Source organism: Chionomys nivalis, chromosome 1 (assembly GCF_950005125.1).
Source record: "Chionomys nivalis chromosome 1, mChiNiv1.1, whole genome shotgun sequence".
NCBI classification, from domain to species: Eukaryota; Metazoa; Chordata; class Mammalia; order Rodentia; family Cricetidae; genus Chionomys; species Chionomys nivalis.
The window spans coordinates 29,361,001-29,373,285 of NC_080086.1; the positions used below are offsets into that span (position 1 = coordinate 29,361,001).

Here is a 12,285-nt window from a genome sequence, read left to right on the forward strand (position 1 = left end):
AGGCAAAACACCAATACACATACAATAAAAATAAATAAATTGTAAGGCAGTGGTGGTACACATCATTAATCACTACAGAGTGAAACCCTGTCAGGAAAAAACCAAATAAAATAAGTAAATAAATCATTTAAATTAAAATAAAAATAAAACTTTTTAATGGTGGAAAGCAATTGAGGAGAACATCTGTAAGGTGACCTCTGGCCTCCACAGGTACATACACAAGGGCACATGCTGTTTCTGTCTCCCCCACCATGCGCACACCACAAAGTAATAATACAAATCAGTAAGAGTAGTAGCACGTGTGTATGGGATAGTAACCCAAACCAATACTACCCAAAGAATGGGTCAAAATTTTCAATTAAACCAAGTGAAATTCTCTTTGTTCTATAAGACAAAGTTCTCTGAACAAGGAACTCATAAAAACTGCTCATACCCAAAGAACCCAAGATAACCTTTCAGGAAGAGAGAAGAGACACAAAGGAAATGGAGAAGAAAAGGGATTCCCCAAAGGAGCACATCTGTTAATTTAACACACTTTCTGTCAGGCAAATAACCTGTCCCAAGTGCCATTGTCGCAGAAACAATGATCATTCTGGGAAGGGTGTTCATTAAAAGGAACTAGCCAGAATGAAAACAAAATCACTGCTCCAGTCAACAAGATTGTTTAACAGTTTTCTCAGTTCTAAATCATTACTCCAGTCTTGGAAATTAATAAGTGAAAGGGTTGGTATCATTGTGGCCGAATCACTACTCCATTTTTACACTGAGTTTCTGATGGGATAAGCAGAACATGAACAGTATCAATGTATACTTAAGGTGACCACATACTCTGACCTACTACCCTTCAAGTCAGTTACTCCAGCAAACCTACCATAGGTAAAATGTAAACCTTCATAAAGGTTGATGAGGTCAGAGACTTTAAACATGAAAATAAATACTAGTCCTCATGTATTGTTATGTAATTACATTTGAAACCTGCATATGGCTAATGATGCACAAGACACAGAACACGAGAGTATTAATTCTGAGATTATATGCCTTTGGAAGAATTCCAAGAATCATGTATTTAAAAAAAAAAAAGCATTTAAGCTACAGCAGTCACTGACTTCATAGCAGCTTAATACTATGAATTCTGGGATTTAGCACCTTGATACAGGCCTAAAAGTTCGACCCCTCCTCCAACACATGCCCAGAGCAGGCCCTAGCACACAACAGGAGTTGAGCACAACTATGGGATGAAAGAAAAAACAAAAGGAGAGTGGGCGAGTCCCAGGCCCAGTTAAAAGGAAATGTTAAGAAGGCTCAGCATGCTGGAGGTGTAGCTCAGTGCTTGCCCAGCATCCCCATCCTCAGATCCAGCTCTATGGGAAGAGACTGAAGGAAGGGAAGAGCTACAAACCACTGATAAGAGGTAAAAAGCCAAAGATAGGTGAGCAAGTTAAAATATTTTTTTTCTTTTTGTTGTTGCTGTTTTATTGTTGTTGTTGTTTTAGAGGCAGGGTTCTTCTGTATAGCCCTGTCTGTCCTGGAACTCACAGACCAGACTGGTCTTGAACTCACAGAGATTCATCTGCCTCTGACTCCTTAGTGCTGTTAATGGCATGTGCCAGCACCGCCCAGTGTTTCCATACAAGAAACACAGAATGCTCCAAAGTACACTAGCCTAGTTTAGTCAGCATCACAGTGCCATCTTCTCTCCAAAGCAAAATAATTCATTTATCACCAGGTATGGTGGCACACACCTTTAATACTAGCACTGAAGAGGCAGCGGCAGCAGTACTTTGTGATTTTGAGGGTAATCTGGTCTACATAGTGAGACCCATTCTAAAGAGAAAGGAAGGAGAGGGGAGATGCTAACCCAAGTATCTGTTACCAGCTGTCTGACACCTGCAATACCAGGAAGCAACCTAAACCCTTCAAAAGTTCCTTCAGAGCCAGACGGTGGTGGCACACGCCTTTAATACCAGCACTCAGGAAGCAGAGACAGGTGGATCTCTGTCTACAAGACCTTGGTCTACAAGAGCTAGTTCCAGGACAGGCTCCAAAGCTATAGAGAAACCCTGTCTCAAAAACAAAACAAAACAAAACAAAACAAAAAAAAACTTCCTTCAGAAGCTGGATGCGGTGGTGGTGCATGCCTTTAGTCCCAGCAATGGGGAGTGAGGTAGGAAGTTCTCCTAGTTTGAAGGCCAGCCTGGTCTACAAAATGAGTTCCAAGACAGCCAGGGCTGTTAAACAGAGAAACCCTGTCTCCCAAAAATAAATAAATAACAAAATTCAGGGCACTCATTCTCCAGAATCCCTCCAAATCTCAAACATTAAAACCTGTCAGTTTGAGAATAGCAATAATGAAAATGTCAAGCTTCCTATCAAAGAAGCTTATTTGCAGGCAAGTTTCCACTGAAAGAGAAAAACATCCATGTAATTAGCATACATACCAAGCAAGTATGGATTTGCACCTTCTATTTGGCACAATAAATTTGTGGAGTAACCTTGAGTTTAACCCATGCTACCCTATGATAATTTGCTTGAGTCAATGGTACTAGGCATACTAAGGAATGGTCCCTCCTAGGAAATAGCCAGAAATCAGCTAGCTTGAAATTCTCATGTTACAAATCTGAAATGGGGGACTGGAGAGATGACTCAGGTTAAAAGCACTGGCTGCTCTTCCAGAGGTCCTGAGTTCAATTCCCAGCAACCACATGGTGACTCACAACCATCTACAATGAGATCTGGTGCCCTCTTTCTGGCCTGCAGGCATATATAAAGGCAGAATATTGTATCTATAATAAATAAATTAAATCTAAATAAAAATAAAACCAATTTGAAACAGAATTAATCTTCCTAAAATCACAACTTTATATAAGGGGACAAGGATGAACCACAATCCAGGTGTCTAGCACCTTTTAAAAATGTGTTCACAAATTGAAATGTAATAGTCTGGACTTGGCCTGTCAGAGGTTCTAGGTCTAGCTCTCTACACGCTACACTTTGTCTCTGCATTGATGGTTTCCACAGTCTGCCAGAAAGCCTCATATTCTGGATCCTTAGCATCCCAAGAAGCCCACCTTAAGACTTTCCTATCCACGTGGGAGGAATAAGCAGGCCAATCTCTGTGAGTTGGAGGCCAGCCTGGTCTACAGTTTCAGAACAGCCAAGTCAACACAGAGAAATCCTTGAAAAACAAAACACAAAACAAAAAGACTTTCCAATCAAGAGCTCTACTAAGTTGAATTTTAGGTCCACATCATTTAGGCTTTCCTAATTGTGTTCCAGAAAATGAAGCAAGGTTGAATTTATCATCAGTGATAAGGCAAACAAACACCAAACCAACATGGAGTGTCCTTCATGGATGAGAGGGGAACCAATCTTTCTACAACTGTAGGAGGTCCCAACTTCTCCTCTGAAGTCCACCCCCCAGGGAGGGGGGCAGGGAGCTACAAAGCCTCTCCTCTTAAAATGTTTGAAAAACCAAAAAGGTGACAGCACATCACTGTGAGGATTCCATTTAAAAAGGATATCGCCAACTTGCATTATGGACTGGTCCTTCTGTAACTCATATCCTGTTCTTTCTTTCCTCAATAGAGAAAGAGGGGATTCTAACTCTTCAAGAGGACAGAAAGCAGAAGGTTTAAAAAATGGTCTCCTATGTACTAAGACCGTACACAACTGTAATAAGATGATAGCTACAAGTTCTAAGCCAATCCAGGATACACACGTTTTACATTAAATACACTGTATAAGGGGACTGGACAGCCGGCTCAGCAGTTAAGAGCCCTTGCTGTCTTCCAGAGGACCCAGGTTCGATTCTCAGCACCTATGTGATGGTTAACAGCCTTCTGTAACTGCAGTCCTGAGGATCCTACATCCTCTTCTGGCATCTGAGGGCACCAGACACATGCACGCAGGAGAAATACCTATACACATAAAAATAATTTTAAAAAGAACTTGTTTCTGTTTTTGAAACAGTGCCTTGTATAGAGTCCTAGCTGGCTTAGACCTCACTCAGTAGACACCCTTAAATCACACCTTTAAATCATTTTAAAGCACTTATCTCAGCTCCACTCAATGCTATCTCAGCAAGTCACCAACCCAGTTTCCTCTCTTTACAAACTTCCCTCGACTTCATTTCCTAAACCCTGGGACGTGTTGTAGCACTTGTCCACTAAGAGGGCAGGTACTTTCTAAATTTTATTTTTACTAATTTAGTTTGTGTTATCTGTGCATTGTGGCTCACACCTTTAATCACAACTCTTGGAATAGAGGCAGGCAGTTCTACTGAGTTTGAGGATAACTAGGGCTAAACAGGAAAACCCTGTCTCAGGAAAAAAAATAGTGTGTATATATGTGTGTAAAACACTCAAAACATGGAGGTTATAGGAAAAACTTGAAGGGGTTGGTTCTCTCCTCCTACCTACCATGTTGGTTCAAGGCTCAAATTCAAGTCTTCAAACTTGGTTGCTGTTTTTCTTGTTGTTGTTTCCCCATCCCCACCCCCACCACGAGGCAGGGTTTCTCTGTAGCTTTGGAACCTAGTTTCTGTCCTGGAAGCCAGCTCTTGTAGACCAGGCTGGCCTCGAACTCAGAGCTCCACCTGCCTCTGCCTCCGAGGCGAGTACCACCACCACCCGGCTGTTAACCCTTTCATCCACTGAGGCATCTAGCCCACCCAGAGAGCACGTATTTTCTGTGTTATACACATAGCGGTACAGCTCATACCCTGCTAGCACAGATGCTTTATAGATGTTTGTTGATAGAAATAATCTCCAGCAGACAACAGGACTCACTCTTGACTCAGCATTCCCAAGGCTAAGGCAAGAGAATTATAGCAAATTCTAACCCAGCTTGGGTTACAGAGTAAAAAAACGCGACCCTGTCTCACCTGGCGGTAGTGGTGAACACCTTTAATTCCAGCACTCAGGAGGAAAAGGCAGGTGAAGGGGAGTTCAAAGCCAGCCTGGTCCACAGAAGTGAGTTCCAGGACAGTCAGGGCTACACAGAGAAACCTTGTCTCAGAAAAACAAAACAAAACCAAAAAATAAAACGTCTCAAAAATAAAACTAAAAAAATGGGGTAAGGAGATTGTTGAGTGGTTTTATAAAATGCTTGCCATGGAAACCTAATAAGATCCCCAGAACACATCTTAGGGCCACCGGACATCTCAAACAAGGTGAAGCCAAGACCAGCACCCCATCTTATCCTCTGACCCCCACATATGCAATACATACACATCATATATACACACCTAATGTAAAATAAAGGATCTTTTGAACCAAGAAACCCCAGACTTGCACTACAGAATCTCAGTTTTCACTAAAGAAACTGAGAATCTCCACAGAACTGACACAGTGGCAGAGACTTTGGGTAAAACCCTGGACCGAGGTGGGGATTCTTTTTTTTTTTTTTTATCAGATGGTCTTTTATTGAAATATTTTCTCTTGTTGCTTCTTAGCTAGCTGGACATTCCACAGCACCACTGTTGATGTCATCAATGATGTCATGAAGGTGGCGCCCATCCACATTGCAGCCCACAGACTGTGCAGTACCCAGGATCTCTTTAATAGTTCCAGAAAGTTCTCTGGCTAAAGACCTGTGTCGCATCTGCCGGGCAATGTTGACAATCTCGTCGAAAGTGATATTTCCGCTGTGTTTAATGTTCTTCTGCTTCTTCCTGTCTCTTGGTGGCTCCTTGAGGGCTTTGATGATCAGGGCAGAGGCAGAGGGCACCACCTCAATCTGGGCCTGTCTGTTCTGGATGGTCAGTTTCACTGTAATCCTCAGGCCTTTCCAGTCACCGGTTGCCTTGGCAATATCATCACCAACTTTTTTCGGAGACAGACCCAGGGGGCCGATCTTGGGGGCCAAGGCGGATGTGGCGCCGACCTCACCTCCGGTACACCTCAGGTACAGGACTTTGATCTCGTTGGGGTCGAACTTGGGCGGCATGGTGGAGGCGGCTGGTGTCGGATGAACCCGGATTCGGGACGACGAAGAAAGTTGCACAGTTGCCTCCTCCGAGCCGAAAAACGAAAGGCGAGGTGGGGATTCTTATGCAAACACCAAGCAAGCCTTGCCAAACTTTCAATTTCCACATCTGTAACTCCCCCCCCCCCCAAAGGCAACTAAGGATAATGAGTTGGTATTTTAAAAGTATACAATACTGTATGTCTCACTTACTACATTACTTTAACCTGCTCCAGGTCACAGGACTAGTTAAATTAAGGACACCATTACAATCCAAGTTTCCTGAGAGGGAATAGGCTCAGATGTGGCCTGATTATGCCCAGGCCCTAGAACTGATCCCTCATACTTCTAAACACTTTTGTAATTCCTAGTCCAGTGAGTCTTGGGTCATGAAATCATGAAATAGCTTCTGAGTTCCCTAATCAGACAAAACTATTCTTTCCTATAGTTAGGTACTCTATATTGGGGGGCGGGGCGGGGGGCACTTTTTTGGTCTAGGCTGATCTGGAACAGATAGTCCTCCAGCTTCAGTCCACAGAATGATAGAACTATCCACTCCAATATAGATCTCATTTAATCTTCAAATAGTTTAAAGATCTATTTGAATTTGATTAAAATGTTAAGTCTAATCCCCACCCTGACAGCATTTGTACCTATACATCAATAAAATCTGTTACCCATCCCTGAACACACCTGATACAACTAACACGTTTAAATTTCAGCAAATCTTATTGCTTGTGTTAATTATAATTCATGGCTCATTCTCTTGATGAAGGGGCTAGAAACAGATTACAAAGCTCTATATACTGGCCCCACATTATGCTGCTGAGGGGGGACCTTCAGACACACAACCACAACTAGGAAGAAGACACAAGGCAGAAAACAGTAAGGCAAGAAAGGTAGGCAGAAAAAAATTTCATCATGCTTCAGCTAGTATACAAACCACTCAAACCCATGTAAACATTCTAAACATCTACTTGGAGGCAGCACTCCAGCCCTGCCCCAGCTCCATCATCTCTCTATAACGACCTTCCTAATGCTATGACCCCTAATACTGTTCCTCTTGTGGTGACCCCCAACCATAAAATTATTTGTTGCTACTTCATAACTGTAATGTAAATGTCTGTGTTTTTCAGTGGTCTTAGGAGACTCCAGAGAAAGGTTCATTCAACCCCAACCACTGCTCTATACGGTTATGGAAAATCATTCTGTTCCCTCTTGCCTTACTTCAATTTGGAACAAGCATCAAATCTTCAAAAAGCTCAAGTATCTTTGTTTCAAATCAATACAAACTTAACTAATCTACTACAATATTAAATACAAAACATTTGGCTTTTACTAAATCATAAATAACTGGATTCTATTATCAGCTAATATGGCCAAGGAGACCAAGTATGAGCAACTTTGATAACTAAATGGTTCATGTCTATATCCCAAAATACTAGAGAAGTTCTTCACCAACCTTGGCTGCAGGGTTTCTCTGTGTAGCTTTGGAGCCTGTCCTAGAACTCACTCGGTAGACCAGGCTGGCCTGGAACTCACAGAGATCCGCCTGCATCTGTCTCCCAAGTGCTGGGATTAAAGGTATGCGCCAACACTGCCTGGCCCAGAGTGAGATTTTTCTTTCTTTTTTTTATGGTTTTTCGAGACAGGGTTTCTCTGTGGTTTTGGAGCCTGTCCTGGAACTAGCTCTTGTAGACCAGGCTGGTCTCGAACTCACAGAGATCCGCCTGCCTCTGCCTCCCGAGTGCTGGGATTAAAGGCGTGCACCACCACTGCCTGGCCAGAGTGAGATTTTTTTTTTGTTTCCAGAGTGAGACTCTTAAAAAATAAGGACTAGGCAGGGTTGTAGCTTAGTCCCTAGCATGTGTTAGAACCCTGGGTTCAGTGCTATTACATCAAAAAAGCAACATATAGTAAATGTTTAATGATAATTAACTACTAAATGCAATATCTCTAATCTATTAACGTCTAACTACACCCTAGCTTCTTCTGAAAAAGCTAGCACAAACCTATCTGGAATACAGGACTTTCTAAATACAGTAACAGAAGATTTTTCATTTTATGTTACCAGCTTTCCCCCATTTGGGGACTTGAGTTATTTTAAGTCTTTTATTTGTATTTTGCAAAAACTTAAGCTCTATATAATGTTCGTGTAGTTTTTAAAATCAGAAAATGTCAGGTGGTGGTGGTGTACACCTTTAATCCCAGCGCTAGGGAGGCAGAGGCAGGTGGATCTCTGAGTTCAGACAGCCTGGTCTACACAGTGAATTCCAAGATAGCCGGGGTGACACAGAAACCCTGTCCCAAGAAACCCAAAAGGAATAGAAAGAAAAAAGAAAAGGGCTGGGAAAGACTGTTCAGTGACACAGTGCTTGCCTAGCTGTATAAAAACCCTGAGTTCAATACCCAGCACCACCCCTACACACACTGAAGTCAAATATGTTGACTCTTTTAAAGAAATGATCTGTTTAAGGTTAATTAATAGTACAAAAATATTTTTACATGCAAAAATAAAAACACCCCCACTTTAGAGACTAGTCTCTGAGAGGTCTTGACCTCTTACAGAATAGCAACAAGAATCCTGGAGCCTTTCACCTAGCTGAGAGATTAGCTTCACTTTTTTTTTTTTTTTTTTTTTTTTTTTTTGGTTTTTCGAGACAGGGTTTCTCTGTGGCTTTGGAGCCTGTCCTGGAACTAGCTCTTGTAGACCAGGCTGGTCTCGAACTCACAGAGATCCGCCTGCCTCTGCCTCCCGAGTGCTGGGATTAAAGGCGTGCGCCACCACCGCCCGGCTTTAGCTTCACTTTTGATAGAAACCACATCCTCAAGGATTCTGCTTCCTAAATTTTCTATAAATCCAAGGATTCAGCCTGGGAGGAAAGGGTAAAAATTCGATCTTTCATACAACTAAAAATTGGCTTCCTAAAGGAATGATGTCCAATTCTGACAGTTCAGTAGTTTATATTCCTTATTTCTAGCATTTCAAAGTGTAATTAGAACTACAGGGTTTTCCCACGTGCCCACCAGGTACATACAGCTCATCACTGGTGTATTTTTACTTTAAAAGAAGGTCTAATACTGCACTGTAAGTCTAACCAATAACCTGGTTGATGTGTTTCAAATCACCTAAGAAAAACAAAAACAAATTTACTGATGGTGTCTTTGGGGAATTCTGTCTGCATTGTTGATGGGCCAAAGTCAAATTTCTTAGAGAATAAGAATTTTAGATAGTTCATCTTTTTATAACTATTCAAAACCCTAAATTAAATGTAGGAACTACAGGTACAGGAGGAGAAAGTCATTACCATTTATTACACATCCGCTAATCTTCTCCATAGGGGAGAGGAGAAAGGTTTGGTAGTATTTAAAGTAGGTACATGTTGGAATCAGGCTATTAACGTGGTTGAATGTTTTTAAGATAGCTCACACTTCTAACTGACAAGAGGGTCTCTTCTCTTTCAAGAAATGCTAGATCAGAGAAAGGGGCTAAGGCTCCCTGTGAAGGAAAATGGGGCCTCGCCAGACAACCTGAGTTCGATTCCTGGGCTCTCATAGGGAGGGAGAGAATCAATTTCCTCAAATTGTCCTCTGACCTCCACAAAACTCCCTGACACAGACACACCCATACAACATTATTATTGTTGTTATTATTATTATTGTTATTTTGGTTTTTCGAGACAGGGTTTCTCTGTAGCTTTGGAGCCTATCTTGGAACTAGACCAGGCTGTCCTCGAACTTCACAGAGATCTGTCTGCCTCTACCTCCGGAGTGCTGGGATTAAAGGCATTCTCCATCACTGCCTGGCTAACATTAATTTTTTTAACAACTAGAATTAAAAGACACCATGTCAAGTAGACCATCTAAAGGACAGTAAGAGCTTACATTGCCTAGAGAAATTAGGCCATCTAACTTTGACTGAGAAACCTCACGTTTACTACTTAGGATAGAAATTAAGAAGTTACCCTAAATATAGCGAGAATAATTAAAGCAAAATGAGTTTCCTCTACTTTTCCATCAACAAAATGGGTAAACAAGGACTTCTAAAGGTGGCATTTTCCCCCAACGGCAGTGTTCTTCAAATGCACTCAATCGGCACATCTACTTACCTTTTTCTTAATAAAGAAAAGGGCTGAGGACAGGTTTACCAGCACCCAATAGGCACTGTCACAAGCAATGCCCCACACAGGGCAGCCACCATTTTGAGCAGCAGGATTTAATTACACTGCTCAGGATTTCCCACCAACTAAAAGGAAACACAGGACATCAGAAGCGTTAGGAATCCCTTCCCCGTTAAGATGCCCAAATCGTTGGTCTTTGTAGTCCGATTTCATTACAAAATTTCATCACAAAAATGTTGGTTACATCCATGTTCAAACTTTGTAAACAAATGTTTTGAGGGTTCGTGAAATTTTCCTACAACGTGAAGTCCATGATCTGAAGAACTGAAGAATCCTACCAACCTACTCGCATTGTTTAAAAGTTCCTCCAAAAGCCAACGAGCAGACCTAGTTTGTCTACAGTCCTTTCCATTCTCCTAACCCAGCTCTTGGGACCATTTTAGCTTTCCGATTTCATTAAGTCCGCAACATGATCAAGTTCCCACGCTTCATTCATAGGAGAAGCAAATAATATTTCTGCAAACACAGCTGACTTTAAAAATAAAGGTGTGCAAGGACCCCAGGAGTCAACAAATTAACAGCAAAGTTCATGGGGGTGGAGAGGCAATCACAACGGTCAGAACTTCCAATTAAATTACTTTAATCTCGACTACTTCAATTGTAAAGCCATCCACAGAACTGAAAACAATAAACTGACCGAGAGTTCCGTGTACCTTTGTCCCAAGAAAAAGGTGGTCAAGTCACCACACAGATTACCATAGGAAAGAAAGCAACTCAACCTGCCAACCAATCATGTATTTCACACCTCTATCCAAAAAAATAAAGACGAGATGCTGCGGCTGCTTTGGGCCGTGTTACACATTCCGTTTCCCACACTCCCGCCACTGTCCTTGCCGCTAGGACCCTCCGATTTTAGTCCAGTTATCACAAAGCACCTTCGGCCCGGCCAGAAAGCCATCCCCTTCCCTCGCTCGCCCGGGGGAATAATGGTGGCGAAATCAACTCAGAGAGCGAGCTACCCGAAGAGCTGCACGTTCCTCAGACGAGGAACTGGGCTGTTGAGTGGTTTTTTTTTTGGGGGGGGGGTAACCCAAACTTTCCCTCTACAGCCTCGGCGTCCCGAGCAACCGTGAGCGCCAGGCGGTGCCACAAGGAGAACGCCCCAAGCCCAGGCCCCATCCCCGCCCGCCCGAAGTTGACTGAAAGAGCCGAGAGTTACGGGCCTCCGCCAGTCGGCCAAGTGCGCCCCGGGCGAGCGTCTCCCGAGCACCGCCGACCCTGCCCGGGGCCGCTCCCGCCCGGCCGCAGCGGCCCCCCGCTTGTGCGCCCGCACCCGGTCCCCGTCCGAACAGCTCCCGCGGGGAGCGCGCGCGCACTCTCGCCCTCGGGCCGGCCGAGAAGTCCCGGGAGAGCCCCGGGGTCCCGCGCCGACAAAAGCTGCCTCGACCCCCGCCTGCGAGAGCGCGCGGGGCCGCAGGGAGCCCGTGCCGGTCGCCAGCCTCGTGCCCGACGCCGAGCCCCCTCGCCGCCCGCACTCCGCGCCAAGTCGGCGGCCCGCGACTCCCCGCGGAGAAGCGCGGAGAAAGGGCGCAACGCCCGCCACTCACCTCAATCTCGAAGTCAGGCAGGCGGAACGCCGTGCGAAAGAGCGAGCAGAAGTGCGCGATGGCCGGGACTTCCCACCAGGAGCGGAGCTCGCCCAGCCCGGCCGCGCCGCCCTCCTCCGGGCACATCTCCCCGCCGCGCTCGCCCGCTCAGCCGCCCGCTCTTTCCCCGCTCCGACTCCGGCCGCGGGCAGCGCCTCTCAGCGCGCGGCGGCTCCCGCCGCTCGGTGTGAGCACAAGCTGAGGCGCGCCGGGCGGGGGGCGGCGGGCCGAGTCGCTGAAGCGGCCGCTGCTCCGGCAGCCGGCGGGGGCCGCGCGCTCGCCCCGTCCCGCCGCGGCCGTGCGGCCGCCCCCAGTCCCATACAATATAATCCACTCAGCGCGGAGGAAAACAGATGGGGCTGGGGGTGGGGAGGGGGCCCGGAGGAGGCCTGGGGGAGGGGCCGCCCACGAGGAGGGGGCGGGGCCGGCGCGCACCACAACAACAACCCCGCCCCCACCCCGGCGCGGACAGCTGCACCGGGGCGGGGGGTGAGGGGGAGCGGCCCAGCCGCGCCCTCCCGGGAGGGGCCGCGCGTGACGCGGAGGGGGCCGCG

The 12,285-nt window shown here is 45.3% G+C and overlaps 2 protein-coding genes across 5 annotated transcripts in view; both read right to left on the reverse strand.

The window, feature by feature from the left end:
• LOC130880726 (chromatin remodeling regulator CECR2) overlaps positions 1 to 12,057 on the reverse strand; it is a 123,980-nt gene extending 111,923 nt beyond the window's left edge. For all 4 annotated transcript variants that reach the window (XM_057779933.1, XM_057779925.1, XM_057779916.1 and 1 more), the window contains exon 1: positions 11,693 to 12,057. In XM_057779933.1, the coding sequence (XP_057635916.1) occupies positions 11,693 to 11,818 (126 nt within the window). In that variant the 5' untranslated portion in view covers positions 11,819 to 12,057. The remainder of the gene's footprint in view (positions 1 to 11,692) is intronic.
• LOC130880750 (60S ribosomal protein L12-like) lies at positions 5,407 to 6,016 on the reverse strand. The gene has a single exon (XM_057779944.1). It carries the CDS (start codon positions 5,944 to 5,946, stop codon positions 5,449 to 5,451), a length of 498 nt encoding a protein of 165 aa, XP_057635927.1. The 5' UTR covers positions 5,947 to 6,016; the 3' UTR covers positions 5,407 to 5,448.
• Positions 12,058 to 12,285: the final 228 nt, after the last annotated feature.

What these genes read in the sequence shown, in the direction of transcription:
- LOC130880750 (XM_057779944.1), bottom strand. Translation starts at nt 5,946, where the DNA reads ATGCCGCCCAAGTTCGACCCCAACGAGATCAAAGTCCTGTACCTGAGG.